Source organism: Oncorhynchus clarkii, unplaced genomic scaffold (assembly GCF_045791955.1).
Source record: "Oncorhynchus clarkii lewisi isolate Uvic-CL-2024 unplaced genomic scaffold, UVic_Ocla_1.0 unplaced_contig_11936_pilon_pilon, whole genome shotgun sequence".
NCBI classification, from domain to species: Eukaryota; Metazoa; Chordata; class Actinopteri; order Salmoniformes; family Salmonidae; genus Oncorhynchus; species Oncorhynchus clarkii.
This window is the reverse complement of record NW_027261146.1, coordinates 632,399-652,631: the sequence shown is the minus strand read 5'-3', so window position 1 is coordinate 652,631 and position 20,233 is coordinate 632,399. Positions and strand designations below refer to the sequence as shown.

The window sequence follows — 20,233 nt, the reverse complement described above, 5'->3', positions numbered from 1 at the left end:
TATATAACACACGGTATGTACACTGTACACACATCTATATAACACACGGTATGTACACTATACACACATCTATATAACACACGGTATGTACACTGTAGATATACACACATCTATATAACACACGGTATGTACACTATACACACATCTATATAACACACGGTATGTACACTATACACACATCTATATAACACACGGTATGTACACTATACACACATCTATATAACACACGGTATGTACACTATACACACATCTATATAACACACGGTATGTACACTGTACAAACATCTATATAACACACGGTATGTACACTGTAGATATACACACATCTATATAACACACGGTATGTACACTATACACACATCTATATAACACACGGTATGTACACTGTACACACATCTATATAACACACGGTATGTACACTGTAGATATACACACATCTATATAACACACGGTATGTACACTATACACACATCTATATAACACACGGTATGTACACTATACACACATCTATATAACACACGGTATGTACACTGTACACACATCTATATAACACACGGTATGTACACTGTACACACATCTATATAACACACGGTATGTACACTGTACACACATCTATATAACACACGGTATGTACACTGTACACACATCTATATAACACACGGTATGTACACTGTACACACATCTATATAACACACGGTATGTACACTGTACACACATCTATATAACACACGGTATGTACACTATACACACATCTATATAACACACGGTATTTACACTATACACACATCTATATAACACACGGTATGTACACTATACACACATCTATATAACACACGGTATGTACACTATACACACATCTATATAACACACGGTATGTACACTATACACACATCTATATAACACACGGTATGTACACTATACACACATCTATATAACACACGGTATGTACACTATACACACATCTATATAACACACGGTATGTACACTGTACACACATCTATATAACACACGGTATGTACACTGTACACACATCTATATAACACACGGTATGTACACTGTACACACATCTATATAACACACGGTATGTACACTGTAGATATACACACATCTATATAACACACGGTATGTACACTATACACACATCTATATAACACACGGTATGTACACTGTATATATACACACATCTATATAACACACGGTATGTACACTGTACACACATCTATAAAACACACGGTATGTACACTGTACACACATCTATATAACACACGGTATGTACACTGTAGATATACACACATCTATATAACACACGGTATGTACACTATGTACACTATACACACATCTATATAACACACGGTATGTACACTATACACACATCTATATAACACACGGTATGTACACTATACACACATCTATATAACACACGGTATGTACACTGTACACACATCTATATAACACACGGTATGTACACTATACACACATCTATATAACACACGGTATGTACACTGTACACACATCTATATAACACACGGTATGTACACTGTAGATATACACACATCTATATAACACACGGTATGTACACTATACACACATCTATATAACACACGGTATGTACACTGTACACACATCTATATAACACACGGTATGTACACTGTAGATATACACACATCTATATAACACACGGTATGTACACTATACACACATCTATATAACACACGGTATGTACACTATACACACATCTATATAACACACGGTATGTACACTGTACACACATCTATATAACACACGGTATGTACACTGTACACACATCTATATAACACACGGTATGTACACTGTACACACATCTATATAACACACGGTATGTACACTGTACACACATCTATATAACACACGGTATGTACACTGTACACACATCTATATAACACACGGTATGTACACTGTACACACATCTATATAACACACGGTATGTACACTATACACACATCTATATAACACACGGTATTTACACTATACACACATCTATATAACACACGGTATGTACACTATACACACATCTATATAACACACGGTATGTACACTATACACACATCTATATAACACACGGTATGTACACTATACACACATCTATATAACACACGGTATGTACACTATACACACATCTATATAACACACGGTATGTACACTATACACACATCTATATAACACACGGTATGTACACTGTACACACATCTATATAACACACGGTATGTACACTATACACACATCTATATAACACACGGTATGTACACTATACACACATCTATATAACACACGGTATGTACACTATACACACATCTATATAACACACGGTATGTACACTATACACACATCTATATAACACACGGTATGTACACTGTACACACATCTATATAACACACGGTATGTACACTGTACACACATCTATATAACACACGGTATGTACACTGTACACACATCTATATAACACACGGTATGTACACTGTAGATATACACACATCTATATAACACACGGTATGTACACTATACACACATCTATATAACACACGGTATGTACACTGTATATATACACACATCTATATAACACACGGTATGTACACTGTACACACATCTATAAAACACACGGTATGTACACTGTACACACATCTATATAACACACGGTATGTACACTGTAGATATACACACATCTATATAACACACGGTATGTACACTATACACACATCTATATAACACACGGTATGTACACTATACACACATCTATATAACACACGGTATGTACACTATACACACATCTATATAACACACGGTATGTACACTATACACACATCTATATAACACACGGTATGTACACTGTACAAACATCTATATAACACACGGTATGTACACTGTAGATATACACACATCTATATAACACACGGTATGTACACTATACACACATCTATATAACACACGGTATGTACACTGTACACACATCTATATAACACACGGTATGTACACTGTAGATATACACACATCTATATAACACACGGTATGTACACTATACACACATCTATATAACACACGGTATGTACACTATACACACATCTATATAACACACGGTATGTACACTGTACACACATCTATATAACACACGGTATGTACACTGTACACACATCTATATAACACACGGTATGTACACTGTACACACATCTATATAACACACGGTATGTACACTGTACACACATCTATATAACACACGGTATGTACACTGTACACACATCTATATAACACACGGTATGTACACTGTACACACATCTATATAACACACGGTATGTACACTATACACACATCTATATAACACACGGTATTTACACTATACACACATCTATATAACACACGGTATGTACACTATACACACATCTATATAACACACGGTATGTACACTATACACACATCTATATAACACACGGTATGTACACTATACACACATCTATATAACACACGGTATGTACACTATACACACATCTATATAACACACGGTATGTACACTATACACACATCTATATAACACACGGTATGTACACTGTACACACATCTATATAACACACGGTATGTACACTGTACACACATCTATATAACACACGGTATGTACACTGTACACACATCTATATAACACACGGTATGTACACTGTAGATATACACACATCTATATAACACACGGTATGTACACTATACACACATCTATATAACACACGGTATGTACACTGTATATATACACACATCTATATAACACACGGTATGTACACTGTACACACATCTATAAAACACACGGTATGTACACTGTACACACATCTATATAACACACAGTATGTACACTATACACACATCTATATAACACACGGTATGTACACTGTATATATACACACATCTATATAACACACGGTATGTACACTGTACACACATCTATAAAACACACGGTATGTACACTGTACACACATCTATATAACACACGGTATGTACACTGTACACACATCTATATAACACACGCGCCTACAGTTGAAGTCGGAAGTTTACATACACCTTAGCAAAATACATTTAAACTCAGTTTTTCACAATTCCTGACATTTAATCAGAGTAAAAATTCCCTGTTTTAGGTCAGTTAGGATCACCACTTTATTTTAAGAATGTGAAATGTCAGAATAATAGTAGAGAGAATTATTTATTTCAGATTTGATTTCTTTCATCACATTCCCAGTGGGACAGAAGTTTACTTGGTAGCATTAGTACTTGGTAGCATTAGTACTTGGTAGCATTAGTACTTGGTAGCATTAGTACTTGGTAGCATTAGTACTTGGTAGCATTGCCTTTAAATGGTTTAACTTGGGTCAAATGTTTTGGCCCATTCCTCCTGACAGAGCTGGTGTAACTGAGTCAGGTTTGTAGGCCTCCTTGATTGCACACGCTTTTTCAGTTCTGCCCACAAATACTCTATAGGATTGAGGTCAGGGCTTTGTGATGGCCACTCCAATACCTTGACTTTGTTGTCCTTTAGCCATTTTGCCACAACTTTGGAAGTATGCTTGGGGTCATTGTCCATTTGGAAGACCCATTTACGACCAAGTTTTAACTTCCTGACTGATATCTTGAGATGTTGCTTCAATATATCCACGTAACTTCCATCCTCATGATGCCATCTATTTTGTGAAGTGCACCAGTCCCTCCTGCAGCAAAGCACCCCCACTACATGATGCTGCCACCCCCGTGCTTCACGGTTGGGATGGTGTTCTTCGGCTTGCAAGCCTCCCCCTTTTTTAACTCCAAACATAATGATGGTCATTATGGCCAAACAGTTCTATTTTTGTTTCATCAGACCAGAGGACATTTCTCCAAAAAGTACGATCTTTGTCCCCATGTGCTGTTGCAAACTGTAGTCTGGCTTTTTTATGGTGGTTTTGGAGCAGTGGCTTCTTCCTTGCTGAGCGGCCTTTCAGGTTATGTCGATATAGGACTTGTTTTATTGTGGATATAGATACTTTTGTACCTGTTTCCTCCAGCATCTTCACAAGGTCCTTTACTGTTGTTCTGGGATTGATTTGCACTTTTCGCACCAAAGTACGTTCATCTCTAGGAGACAGAACGCGTCTCCTTCCTGGGCGGTATGATGGCTGCGTGGTCCCATAGTGTTTATACCTGCGTACTATTGTTTGTACAGATGAACGTGGTACCTTCAGGCATTTGGAAATTGCTCCCAAGGATGAACCAGACTTGTGGAGGTCTACAATTTTTTTTCTGAGGTCTTGATGGTCTTTGATTTCCCATGATGTCAAGCAAAGAGGCACTGAGTTTGAAGGTAGGCCTTGAAATACATCCACAGGTACACCTCCAATTGACTCAAATGATGTCATTTAGCCTATCAGAGGCTTCTAAAGCCATGACATCATTTTCTGGAATTTTCCAAGCTGTTTAAAGGCACAGTCAACTTAGTGTTTGTAAACTTCTGACCCACTGGAATTGTAATACAGTGAATTATAAGTGAAATAATCTGTCTGTAAACAATTGCTGGAAAAATGACTTGTGTCATGCACAAAGTAGATGTCCTAACCGACTTGCCAAAACTATAGTTTGTTAACAGTCAACCTCAATCTACCTACCTCATCCCCATATTGTTTTTATTTACTTTTCTGCTATTTTGCACACCAGTATCTCTACTTACACATCATCTACTCATCCATCACTCCAGTGTTAATCTGATAATTATAATTTCTTCGCTACTGTGGCCTATTTATTGCCTTACTTCCTCACGCCATTTGCACACACTTTATATAGACTGTCTTTTTGTTCTACTGTATTATTGACTGTATGTTTGTTTACTCCATGTGTAATTCTGTTGTTTGAGTCACACTGCTTTGCTTTATCTTGGCCAGGTCACAGTTGTAAATGAGAACTTGTTCTCAACTGGCCTCCCTGGTTAAATAAAGGGGAAATAACATTTTTAGACATTTGTGGAGTGGTTGAAAAAAGTGTTTGAATGACTCCAACCTAAGTGTATGTAAACGTCCGACTTCAGCTGTATAAAACACACCTGTTCCCTAGTGGCAGAGGCAGCTCCTGTAATGTCATGTAATGATCAGATGCCCCTGTGTCTCAGAGGGAACTCCAAGTACCACTACTATGGTCTTCGTATCAAGGCCACCTCCTCTCTGCTCCGCCTGATAGACGACCACCAGCACCTCGCCTTGAGACAGCAGCCCTTCTCTCAGAAAAACAGGTAGGGGGGAGTCTCTCTCTTCCTGTCTCTCTGTCTCTTCCTGTCTCTCTGTCTCTTCCTGTCTCTTCCTGTCTCTCTCTCTCTTCCTGTCTCAGTCTCTCTGTCTCTTCTTGTCTCTCTCTCTTCCTGTCTCTCTCTCTCTTCCTGTCTCTCTCTCTCTTCCTGTCTCTCTCTCTCTCTCTTCTTGTCTCTCTCTGTCTCTCTCTCTTCCTGTCTCTCTTCTTGTCTCTCTGTCTCTTCTTGTCTCTCTGTCTCTTCCTGTCTCTCTGTCTCTTCCTGTCTCTCTGTCTCTTCCTGTCTCCCTGTCTCTTCCTGTCTCCCTGTATCTCTGTCTCTTCCTGTCTCTCTCTCTCTCTCTCTTCCTGTCTCTCTCTCATCCTGTCTCTCTGTCTCTTCCTGTCTCTCTGTCTCTTCCTGTCTCTGTCTCTTCCTGTCTCTGTCTCTTCCTGTCTCTCTGTCTCTTCCTGTCTCTCTGTCTCTTCCTGTCTCTCTCTTCTTGTCTCTCTGTCTCTTCCTGTCTCTCTGTCTCTTCCTGTCTCTCTCTCTCTCTCTCTCTCTTCCTGTCTCTCTCTCTCTCTCTTCCTCTCTCTCTCTCTCTCTTCCTGTCTCTCTCTCTTGCTGTCTCTCTCTCTCTCGCTCTCTCTTCCTGTCTCTCTCTCTCTTTTGACAGCTGTTCTGTCCAATAGGGTAAAGCCGGTTCTGAAGGTGGAGGGCATGTCCAATGGGATGTCTCTGGGGGCGGGGCAGCAGCAGGGGGCGGGGCTCAGTGACATCTCAGCTCAAGTGCAACAATACCAGCAGTTCCTGGGTGAGTGGACAGGGACTAGGTACACACACACAAACACACACACACACACACACACACACACACACACACACACACACACAGAGGAGCGGAATAGCCTATCATCTGTCAGACAGCTCGAGAGCTGTCTAAAAGATGGTACTGGAGTGTAACGTGCTGGGGTGTGACGTGCTGGGGTGTGACGTGCTGGGGGGTAACGTACTGGGGTGTGACGTGCTGGGGTGTAACGTGCTGGGGGGTAACGTGCTGGGGTGAGACGTGCTGGGGGGTAACGTGCTGGGGGGTAACGCGCTGGGGGGGTAACGCGCTGGGGTGTAACGCGCTGGGGTGAGACGCGCTGGGGGGTAACGTGCTGGGGTGTAACGCGCTGGGGTGTAACGCGCTGGGGTGTAACGCGCTGGGGTGTAACGCGCTGGGGTGAGACGTGTTGGGGGGTAACGTGCTGGGGGGGTGACGTGCTGGGGGGTGACGTGCTGGGGGGTGACGTGCTGGGGGGTGACGTACTGAGGGGTAACGTGCTGGGGGGTAACGTGCTGGGGGGTAACGTGCTGGGGGGTGACGTGCTGGGGGGTGACGTGCTGGGGGGTAACGTGCTGGGGGGTAACGTGCTGGGGGGTAACGTGCTGGGGGGTAACGTGCTGGGTTTTAGTCAACGCAGGCAGGCTGTCAGCAAGTCACACACCACTTTGCACTAGAATTGTTTGAAACCTTTGACTTTACTTCAAACAAAGAGGCATGTCTTGCCTTACTTCAAAGTAGCCTTGTCAAAATGAATCTATAGGAACGTGGAGGCAATTATTTAATAAAGACTCCCTGATGCCGTTAACCAGCATGTCTCTCCTGTTCTATTGATTTTCACACCAACTTTCTTCTGTTGCCCAGAAGTCAAAGCCACCATCCTAGTCGTATTATCATCCCATCCTAGTCGTATTATCATCCCATCCTAGTCGTATTATCATCCCATCCTAGTCGTATTATCATCCCATCCTAGTCGTATTATCATCCCATCCTAGTCGTATTATCATCCCATCCTAGTCGTATTATCATCCTAGTTGCTATTAGATTTCTCCTCCTAGTTCCTAACACATATGGAACGGCTGGGATCAGGTGCTCTGTTTAGAAAGGTGTTTTCTGATCTGCTTCATTACAGGAGTTGTCCAATTAGAGGCGAGAGCCTTTTGACTGGACGATGACAGGCCTGCTAGTGTTGCGTGTTTCCATTAACAGGTCTTTGTATGTGTAGTATCTCCTGTTGGTCATTTTACTGTTCAATCGTTTGTCGACCGGTTAACGAGGGTCGGCTAGTCGGCAGAAAATTTACCGAAATGTGCAACCCACACACACACACGTAGTAACAAGAATGTCTCCATATGTAAATAATGGCATAAACAATGCTAGTAAACATACTAAAGCAATGTGAAGCACACAGATCAACACATTGTAAATCATCGACATGTAATTCCACACATAACAACACAGCAATGTAACCGTTGTTGTTGTTCAGACGCGTCGCGGGCGCTGCCTGAGTTCCCAGAGTTGGATCTGCAGGACAGACCTCTTCCTGATGGCATCGTTCCAGAACACATCGCAGCCTTCCAACAGCTCTACAGGGAACACTGTGAGGTAAACAGTCCACTACGCACTGCTGGCTTGTGGCAGTCTCGTGGCAGTCTCGTGGCAGTCTTATGAAGTGTTGTGCCTATTATGTAGGGCTATGTCTGTCTTGATTCCACTAGCGATAACGATGATGAGTTGAGATGTAGAATCAGGTGTTTTAGTTCCAGGACCAGGGTTGGGAAACGGTGTGTTAGTCTATTGTAGTGTAATGAAAATGTTTATCTCAGCCTAATGTAGTGCTATCTCTGTCTAATGTAGTGCTATCTCTGTCTAATGTAGTGCTATCTCTGTCTAATGTAGTGTTATCTCTGTCTAATGTAGTGCTATCTCTGTCTAATGTAGTGTTATCTCTGTCTAATGTAGTGTTATCTCTGTCTAATGTAGTGCTATCTCTGTCTAATGTAGTGCTATCTCTGTCTAATGTAGTGCTATCTCTGTCTAATGTAGTGCTATCTCTGTCTAATGTAGTGCTATCTCAGCCTAATGTAGTGCTATCTCAGCCTAATGTAGTGCTATCTCTGTCTAATGTAGTGCTATCTCTGTCTAATGTAGTGCTATCTCTGTCTAATGTAGTGCTATCTCAGCCTAATGTAGTGCTATCTCTGTCTAATGTAGTGCTATCTCTGTCTAATGTAGTGCTATCTCAGCCTAATGTAGTGTTATCTCTGTCTAATGTAGTGCTATCTCTGTCTAATGTAGTGCTATCTCTGTCTAATGTAGTGCTATCTCTGTCTAATGTAGTGCTATCTCAGCCTAATGTAGTGCTATCTCTGTCTAATGTAGTGCTATCTCTGTCTAATGTAGTGCTATCTCTGTCTAATGTAGTGCTATCTCTGTCTAATGTAGTGTTATCTCTGTCTAATGTAGTGCTATCTCTGTCTAATGTAGTGTTATCTCTGTCTAATGTAGTGCTATCTCTGTCTAATGTAGTGCTTTGTCTGTCTTATGTATTGCTATCTCTGTCTTATGTAGTGCTTTGTCAGCCTAATGTAGTGCTATCTCTGTCTAATGTAGTGCTTTGTCAGCCTAATGTAGTGCTATCTCTGTCTAATGTAGTGCTATCTCTGTCTAATGTAGTGCTTTGTCAGCCTAATGTAGTGCTATCTCTGTCTTATGTAGTGCTTTGTCTGTCTTATGTATTGCTATCTCTGTCTTATGTAGTGCTTTGTCAGCCTAATGTAGTGCTATCTCTGTCTAATGTAGTGCTTTGTCAGCCTAATGTAGTGCTATCTCTGTCTAATGTAGTGCTATCTCTGTCTAATGTAGTGCTATCTCTGTCTAATGTAGTGCTATCTCTGTCTAATGTAGTGCTATCTCTGTCTAATGTAGTGCTATCTCAGCCTAATGTAGTGCTATCTCTGTCTAATGTAGTGTTATCTCTGTCTAATGTAGTGTCATCTCTGTCTAATGTAGTGCTATCTCTGTCTAATGTAGTGCTATCTCTGTCTAATGTAGTGCTATCTCTGTCTAATGTAGTGCTATCTCTGTCTAATGTAGTGCTATCTCTGTCTAATGTAGTGCTATCTCTGTCTAATGTAGTGCTATCTCTGTCTAATGTAGTGCTATCTCTGTCTAATGTAGTGCTATCTCTGTCTAATGTAGTGCTATCTCTGTCTAATGTAGTGCTATCTCTGTCTAATGTAGTGCTATCTCAGCCTAATGTAGTGCTATCTCTGTCTAATGTAGTGCTATCTCTGTCTAATGTAGTGCTATCTCTGTCTAATGTAGTGCTATCTCTGTCTAATGTAGTGTTATCTCTGTCTAATGTAGTGCTATCTCTGTCTAATGTAGTGCTATCTCTGTCTTATGTAGTGCTTTGTCAGCCTAATGTAGTGCTATCTCTGTCTAATGTAGTGCTTTGTCAGCCTAATGTAGTGCTATCTCTGTCTAATGTAGTGCTATCTCTGTCTAATGTAGTGCTTTGTCAGCCTAATGTAGTGCTATCTCTGTCTAATGTAGTGCTATCTCAGCCTAATGTAGTGCTATCTCTGTCTAATGTAGTGCTATCTCAGCCTAATGTAGTGCTATCTCTGTCTAATGTAGTGCTATCTCAGCCTAATGTAGTGCTATCTCAGCCTAATGTAGTGCTATCTCAGCCTAATGTAGTGCTATCTCTGTATAATGTAGTGCTATCTCTGTCTAATGTAGTGCTTTGTCAGTCTAATGTAGTGCTATCTCTGTCTAATGTAGTGCTTTGTCAGTCTAATGTAGTGCTATCTCTGTCTAATGTAGTGCTTTGTCAGTCTAATGTAGTGCTATCTCTGTCTAATGTAGTGCTTTGTCAGTCTAATGTAGTGCTATCTCTGTCTAATGTAGTGCTTTGTCAGTCTAATGTAGTGCTATCTCTGTCTAATGTAGTGCTTTGTCAGTCTAATGTAGTGCTATCTCTGTCTAATGTAGTGCTTTGTCAATGTAGGTCTATGTCCAGTTATGTGGGTCAAATGTCATGTTATGACTTTCTATGTCAGACAAATGTAGTGTTTTATCATTCTTACGTAGTGCTATGTAAGTCTACAGGTGTGATGTCAGTCTAATGTAGTGTAATGTCAGACAAATGTAGTGTTTTATCATTCTTACGTAGTGTTTTATCATTCTTACGTAGTGTTTTATCATTCTTACGTAGTGTTTTATCATTCTTACGTAGTGCTATGTCATGTCTGTGCAGGCCATTCTGGATGTGATGGTGAACCTGCAGTTCACTCTGGTGGAGACGCTGTGGAAAACCTTCTGGAGGTTCAGCGAGAGCATCGACGCAGACACACTCAGCGTGTGAGTGAAACACACACACGTTCTACATGTCACACATTACAACACACACAATCTAACAGTGTGTGTGTGTGTGTGTGTGTGTGTGTGTGTGTGTGTGTGTGTGTGTGTGTGTGTGTGTGTGTGTGTGTGTGTGTGTGTGTGTGTGTGTGTGTGTGTGTGTGTGTGTGTGTGTGTGTGTGTGTGTGTGTGTGCGCGCGCGCGCCTCCAGTCATGGTGAGTCAGAGGAGCGTCTACCTAAGTGGTACCTGGTGGTGCTGTGTAAGTACCAGCCAGTTGTTCACTGGACCAGAGACTGTGACAACACACTGTACCAGACCCTGGTGGAGATCCTCATCCCTGACGTATTACGACCCATCCCCAGTGAGTTATGACATTAGAGCTACACAACATGACGTTAGAGCTACACAACATGACGTTAGGTCTACATGCCATTAGATCTACACAACATGACGTTAGGTCTACACAACATGACGTTAGGTCTACACAACATGACGTTAGGTCTACATGCCGTTAGATCTACACAACATGACGTTAGGTCTACACAACATGACGTTAGAGCTACACAACATGACGTTAGAGCTACACAACATGACATTAGAGCTACACAACATGACATTAGGTCTACATGCCATTAGATCTACACAACATGACATTAGAGCTACATAACATGCCATTAGGGACACATAACTTGACATTATGGCTACATAACATGACAGAGCTGCACAACATGACATTAGAGCTACATAACTTGACATTAGAGCTACATAACAAGCCATTAGAGCTACACAACATGCCATCAGAGCTACACAACATGCCATTAGAGCTACACAACATGCCATTAGAGCTACACAACATGCCATTAGAGCTACACAACATGCCATTAGAGCCACATAACTTGACATTATAGCTACAAAACATGACAGAGCTGCACAACATGACATTAGAGCCACATAACTTGACATTAGAGCTACATAACATGACAGAGCTGCCCAACATGCCGTTAGAGCTACACAACATGCCGTTAGAGCTACACAACATGCCGTTAGAGCTACACAACATGACTATAGAGCTACACAACATGACATTAGAGCTACACAACATGCCATTAGAGCTACACAACATGCCGTTAGAGCTACACAACATGCCATTAGAGCTACACAACATGCCATTAGAGCTACACAACATGCCGTTAGAGCTACACAACATGACATTACAGCTACATAACATGACATTACAGCTACATAACATGACATTACAGCTACATAACATGCCATTAGAGCTACACAACATGCCGTTAGAGCTACACAACATGACATTACAGCTACATAACATGCCATTACAGCTACATAACATGCCATTACAGCTACATAACATGCCATTAGAGCTACACAACATGCCATTAGAGCTACACAACATGACATCTAAAACATATGACTAGCTACTTTTCTCTCTCATCTCTAATCATCTCCCTCCCCATCTCTCTGTCTCTCTGTCAGGTGCCTTAACTCAAGCTATCCGTAACTTTGCCAAGAGTCTAGAGAGCTGGCTGACAAGCGCCATGATGAACATACCAGAGGAGATGGTCCGCATGAAGGTGTGATCTCTCACGCACGCACACACACACACGCACGCACACACACACACACACACACAATACAAATACTCTTCCACAAAACTACATTCCCTCTCCCTCCTCCCCTCCTCTCTCCCGTCTCCTCCTCTCCCCCGTCTCCCCCTCCTCTCCTCCTCTCTCCCGTCTCCCTCTCCTCCCCTCCGTCTCCCTCTCTTCCCCTCCAGGTGATGTGTGCGGGGGCGTTTGCCCAGACGCTGCGTCGCTACACCAGTCTAAACCACCTGGCCCAGGCAGCCAGGGCCGTCCTCCAGAACACCGCCCAGATCAATCAGATGCTGAGTGACCTCAACAGAGTTGACTTCACTAACGTGCAGGTACGTCTGTCTGGATACCTTCTAACCACTACCTCTCTCTCTCTCTGTCTGGATACCTTCTAACCACTACCTCTCTCTCTCTGTCTGGATACCTTCTAACCACTACCTCTCTCTGTCTGGATACCTTCTAACCACTACCTCTCTCTCTGTCTGGATACCTTCTAACCACTACCTCTCTCTCTGTCTGGATACCTTCTAACCACTACCTCTCTCTCTCTCTCTGTCTGTCTGGATACCTTCTAACCACTACCTCTCTCTCTCTGTCTGGATACCTTCTAACCACTACCTCTCTCTGTCTGGATACCTTCTAACCACTACCTCTCTCTCTGTCTGGATACCTTCTAACCACTACCTCTCTCTCTGTCTGGATACCTTCTAACCACTACCTCTCTCTCTCTGTCTGGATACCTTCTAACCACTACCTCTCTCTCTCTGTCTGGATACCTTCTAACCACTAACTCTCTCTGTCTGGATACCTTCTAACCACTACCTCTCTCTCTCTGTCTGGATACCTTCTAACCACTACCTCTCTCTCTCTCTCTGGATACCTTCTAACCACTACCTCTCTCTCTCTGTCTGGATACCTTCTAACCACTACCTCTCTCTCTCTCTGTCTGGATACCTTCTAACCACTACCTCTCTCTCTCTCTGTCTGTCTGGATACCTTCTAACCACTACCTCTCTCTCTCTGTCTGGATACCTTCTAACCACTACCTCTCTCTCTCTGTCTGGATACCTTCTAACCACTACCTCTCTCTCTCTGTATGGATACCTTCTAACCACTACCTCTCTCTCTCTGTCTGGATACCTTCTAACCACTACCTCTCTCTCTCTGTCTGGATACCTTCTAACCACTACCTCTCTCTCTCTCTGTCTGTCTGGATACCTTCTAACCACTACCTCTCTCTCTCTGTATGGATACCTTCTAACCACTACCTCTCTCTCTCTGTCTGGATACCTTCTAACCACTACCTCTCTCTCTCTGTATGGATACCTTCTAACCACTACCTCTCTCTCTCTGTCTGGATACCTTCTAACCACTACCTCTCTCTCTCTGTCTGGATACCTTCTAACCACTACCTCTCTCTCTCTCTGTCTGTCTGGATACCTTCTAACCACTACCTCTCTCTCTCTGTATGGATACCTTCTAACCACTACCTCTCTCTCTCTGTCTGGATACCTTCTAACCACTACCTCTCTCTCTCTGTCTGGATACCTTCTAACCACTACCTCTCTCTCTCTCTGTCTGTCTGGATACCTTCTAACCACTACCTCTCTCTCTCTGTATGGATACCTTCTAACCACTACCTCTCTCTCTCTGTCTGGATACCTTCTAACCACTACCTCTCTCTCTCTGTCTGGATACCTTCTAACCACTACCTCTCTCTCTCTCTGTCTGTCTGGATACCTTCTAACCACTACCTCTCTCTCTCTGTATGGATACCTTCTAACCACTACCTCTCTCTCTCTGTCTGGATACCTTCTAACCACTACCTCTCTCTCTCTGTATGGATACCTTCTAACCACTACCTCTCTCTCTCTGTCTGGATACCTTCTAACCACTACCTCTCTCTCTCTGTCTGGATACCTTCTAACCACTACCTCTCTCTCTCTGTCTGGATACCTTCTAACCACTACCTCTCTCTCTCTGTCTGGATACCTTCTAACCACTACCTCTCTCTCTCTGTCTGGATACCTTCTAACCACTACCTCTCTCTGTCTGGATACCTTCTAACCACTACCTCTCTCTCTCTGTCTGGATACCTTCTAACCACTACCTCTCTCTCTCTGTCTGGATACCTTCTAACCACTACCTCTCTCTCTCTGTCTGGATACCTTCTAACCACTACCTCTCTCTCTCTGTCTGGATACCTTCTAACCACTACCTCTCTCTCTCTCTCTGTCTGGATACCTTCTAACCACTACCTCTCTCTCTCTGTCTGGATACCTTCTAACCACTACCTCTCTCTCTCTCTCTGTCTGGATACCTTCTAACCACTACCTCTCTCTCTCTGGATACCTTCTAACCACTACCTCTCTCTCTCTGTCTGGATACCTTCTAACCACTACCTCTCTCTCTCTGTCTGGATACCTTCTAACCACTACCTCTCTCTCTCTGTCTGGATACCTTCTAACCACTACCTCTCTCTCTCTGTCTGGATACCTTCTAACCACTACCTCTCTCTGTCTGGATACCTTCTAACCACTACCTCTCTCTCTCTGTCTGGATACCTTCTAACCACTACCTCTCTCTCTCTGTCTGGATACCTTCTAACCACTACCTCTCTCTCTGTCTGGATACCTTCTAACCACTACCTCTCTCTCTCTGTCTGGATACCTTCTAACCACTACCTCTCTCTCTCTGTCTGGATACCTTCTAACCACTACCTCTCTCTGTCTGGATACCTTCTAACCACTACCTCTCTCTCTGTCTGGATACCTTCTAACCACTACCTCTCTCTCTGTCTGGATACCTTCTAACCACTACCTCTCTCTCTCTCTCTGTCTGTCTGGATACCTTCTAACCACTACCTCTCTCTCTCTGTCTGGATACCTTCTAACCACTACCTCTCTCTGTCTGGATACCTTCTAACCACTACCTCTCTCTCTGTCTGTATACCTTCTAACCACTACCTCTCTCTCTGTCTGGATACCTTCTAACCACTACCTCTCTCTCTCTGTCTGGATACCTTCTAACCACTACCTCTCTCTCTCTGTCTGGATACCTTCTAACCACTACCTCTCTCTCTCTGTCTGGATACCTTCTAACCACTACCTCTCTCTGTCTGTCTGGATACCTTCTAACCACTAACTCTCTCTGTCTGGATACCTTCTAACCACTACCTCTCTCTCTCTGTCTGGATACCTTCTAACCACTACCTCTCTCTCTCTCTCTGGATACCTTCTAACCACTACCTCTCTCTCTCTGTCTGGATACCTTCTAACCACTACCTCTCTCTCTCTCTGTCTGGATACCTTCTAACCACTACCTCTCTCTCTCTCTGTCTGTCTGGATACCTTCTAACCACTACCTCTCTCTCTCTGTCTGGATACCTTCTAACCACTACCTCTCTCTCTCTGTCTGGATACCTTCTAACCACTACCTCTCTCTCTCTGTATGGATACCTTCTAACCACTACCTCTCTCTCTCTGTCTGGATACCTTCTAACCACTACCTCTCTCTCTCTGTCTGGATACCTTCTAACCACTACCTCTCTCTCTCTCTGTCTGTCTGGATACCTTCTAACCACTACCTCTCTCTCTCTGTATGGATACCTTCTAACCGCTACCTCTCTCTCTCTGTCTGGATACCTTCTAACCACTACCTCTCTCTCTCTGTATGGATACCTTCTAACCACTACCTCTCTCTCTCTGTCTGGATACCTTCTAACCACTACCTCTCTCTCTCTGTCTGGATACCTTCTAACCACTACCTCTCTCTCTCTCTGTCTGTCTGGATACCTTCTAACCACTACCTCTCTCTCTCTGTATGGATACCTTCTAACCACTACCTCTCTCTCTCTGTCTGGATACCTTCTAACCACTACCTCTCTCTCTCTGTATGGATACCTTCAAACCACTACCTCTCTCTCTCTGTCTGGATACCTTCTAACCACTACCTCTCTCTCTCTGTCTGGATACCTTCTAACCACTACCTCTCTCTCTCTGTCTGGATACCTTCTAACCACTACCTCTCTCTCTCTGTCTGGATACCTTCTAACCACTACCTCTCTCTCTCTGTCTGGATACCTTCTAACCACTACCTCTCTCTGTCTGGATACCTTCTAACCACTACCTCTCTCTGTCTGGATACCTTCTAACCACTACCTCTCTCTCTCTGTCTGGATACCTTCTAACCACTACCTCTCTCTCTCTGTCTGGATACCTTCTAACCACTAACTCTCTCTCTCTGTCTGGATACCTTCTAACCACTACCTCTCTCTCTCTCTCTGTCTGGATACCTTCTAACCACTACCTCTCTCTCTCTGTCTGGATACCTTCTAACCACTACCTCTCTCTCTCTCTCTGTCTGGATACCTTCTAACCACTACCTCTCTCTCTCTGGATACCTTCTAACCACTACCTCTCTCTCTCTGTCTGGATACCTTCTAACCACTACCTCTCTCTCTCTGTCTGGATACCTTCTAACCACTACCTCTCTCTCTCTGTCTGGATACCTTCTAACCACTACCTCTCTCTCTCTGTCTGGATACCTTCTAACCACTACCTCTCTCTCTCTGTCTGGATACCTTCTAACCACTACCTCTCTCTCTCTGTCTGGATACCTTCTAACCACTACCTCTCTCTCTCTGTCTGGATACCTTCTAACCACTACCTCTCTCTCTGTCTGGATACCTTCTAACCACTACCTCTCTCTCTGTCTGGATACCTTCTAACCACTACCTCTCTCTGTCTGGATACCTTCTAACCACTACCTCTCTCTCTCTGTCTGGATACCTTCTAACCACTACCTCTCTCTCTCTGTCTGGATACCTTCTAACCACTACCTCTCTCTCTCTGTCTGGATACCTTCTAACCACTACCTCTCTCTCTCTCTCTCTGTCTGGATACCTTCTAACCACTACCTCTCTCTCTCTCTGTCTGGATACCTTCTAACCACTACCTCTCTCTCTCTCTCTCTGCCTGGATACCTTCTAACCACTACCTCTCTCTCTCTGTCTGGATACCTTCTAACCACTACCTCTCTCTCTCTCTCTGTCTGGATACCTTCTAACCACTACCTCTCTCTCTCTGTCTGGATACCTTCTAACCACTACCTCTCTCTCTCTCTCTGGATACCTTCTAACCACTACCTCTCTCTCTCTCTCTGTCTGGATACCTTCTAACCACTACCTCTCTCTCTCTGTCTGGATACCTTCTAACCACTACCTCTCTCTCTCTCTCTGTCTGGATACCTTCTAACCACTACCTCTCTCTCTCTCTCTCTGGATACCTTCTAACCACTACCTCTCTCTCTCTCTCTCTCTGGATACCTTCTAACCACTACCTCTCTCTCTCTCTCTGTCTGGATACCTTCTAACCACTACCTCTCTCTCTCTGTCTGGATACCTTCTAACCACTACCTCTCTCTCTCTGTCTGGATACCTTCTAACCACTACCTCTCTCTCTCTCTCTGTCTGGATACCTTCTAACCACTACCTCTCTCTCTCTCTCTGTCTGGATACCTTCTAACCACTACCTCTCTCTCTCTGTCTGGATACCTTCTAACCACTACCTCTCTCTCTCTGTCTGGATACCTTCTAACCACTACCTCTCTCTCTCTCTCTGTCTGGATACCTTCTAACCACTACCTCTCTCTCTCTCTCTGTCTGGATACCTTCTAACCACTACCTCTCTCTCTGTCTGGATACCTTCTAACAACTACGTCTCTCTCTGTCTGGATACCTTCTAACCACTACCTCTCTCTGTCTGGATACCTTCTAACCACTACCTCTCTCTCTGTCTGGATACCTTCTAACCACTACCTCTCTCTCTGTCTGGATACCTTCTAACCACTACCTCTCTCTCTCTGTCTGGATACCTTCTAACCACTACCTCTCTCTCTCTGTCTGGATACCTTCTAACCACTACCTCTCTCTCTCTGTCTGGATACCTTCTAACCACTACCTCTCTCTTTCTCTCTGTCTGGATACCTTCTAACCACTACCTCTCTCTGTCTGGATACCTTCTAACCACTACCTCTCTCTCTCTGTCTGGATACCTTCTAACCACTACCTCTCTCTCTCTGTCTGAATACCTTCTAACCACTACCTCTCTCTCTCTCTCTGTCTGGATACCTTCTAACCACTACCTCTCTCTGTCTGGATACCTTCTAACCACTACCTCTCTCTCTCTGTCTGGATACCTTCTAACCACTACCTCTCTCTCTCTGTCTGGATACCTTCTAACCACTACCTCTCTCTCTCTGTCTGGATACCTTCTAACCACTACCTCTCTCACTCTGTCTGGATACCTTCTAACAACTACCTCTCTCTCTCTGTCTGGATACCTTCTAACCACTACCTCTCTCTCTCTGTCTGGATACCTTCTAACCACTACCTCTCTCTCTCTGTCTGGATACCTTCTAACCACTACCTCTCTCTGTCTGTCTGGATACCTTCTAACCACTACCTCTCTCTCTCTCTCTGTCTGTCTGGATACCTTCTAACCACTACCTCTCTCTCTCTGTCTGGATACCTTCTAACCACTACCTCTCTCTCTCTGTCTGGATACCTTCTAACCACTACCTCTCTCTCTCTCTCTCTGTCTGGATACCTTCTAACCACTACCTCTCTCTCTCTCTGTCTGGATACCTTCTAACCACTACCTCTCTCTCTCTCTCTGCCTGGATACCTTCTAACCACTACCTCTCTCTCTCTCTGTCTGGATACCTTCTAACCACTACCTCTCTCTCTCTCTCTGTCTGGATACCTTCTAACCACTACCTCTCTCTCTCTGTCTGGATACCTTCTAACCACTACCTCTCTCTCTCTCTCTGGATACCTTCTAACCACTACCTCTCTCTCTCTCTCTGTCTGGATACCTTCTAACCACTACCTCTCTCTCTCTGTCTGGATACCTTCTAACCACTACCTCTCTCTCTCTGTCTGGATACCTTCTAACCACTACCTCTCTCTCTCTCTCTGTCTGGATACCTTCTAACCACTACCTCTCTCTCTCTCTCTGTCTGGATACCTTCTAACCACTACCTCTCTCTCTCTCTCTGTCTGGATACCTTCTAACCACTACCTCTCTCTCTCTGTCTGGATACCTTCTAACCACTACCTCTCTCTCTCTCTCTGTCTGGATACCTTCTAACCACTACCTCTCTCTCT

The 20,233-nt window shown here is 43.4% G+C and overlaps 1 protein-coding gene across 1 annotated transcript in view; it reads left to right on the top strand.

Moving 5' to 3' along the window:
• The window catches only part of LOC139405417 (MHC class II regulatory factor RFX1-like), a 62,065-nt gene that overhangs the window by 13,559 nt on the left and 28,273 nt on the right, over positions 1-20,233 (top strand). The window contains exons 7-13 of the mRNA XM_071147740.1: positions 6,140-6,259; positions 6,946-7,067; positions 8,569-8,687; positions 11,347-11,450; positions 11,659-11,810; positions 12,947-13,044; positions 13,248-13,397. Of these exons, the coding sequence (XP_071003841.1) occupies positions 6,140-6,259; positions 6,946-7,067; positions 8,569-8,687; positions 11,347-11,450; positions 11,659-11,810; positions 12,947-13,044; positions 13,248-13,397 (865 nt within the window). The remainder of the gene's footprint in view (positions 1-6,139; positions 6,260-6,945; positions 7,068-8,568; positions 8,688-11,346; positions 11,451-11,658; positions 11,811-12,946; positions 13,045-13,247; positions 13,398-20,233) is intronic.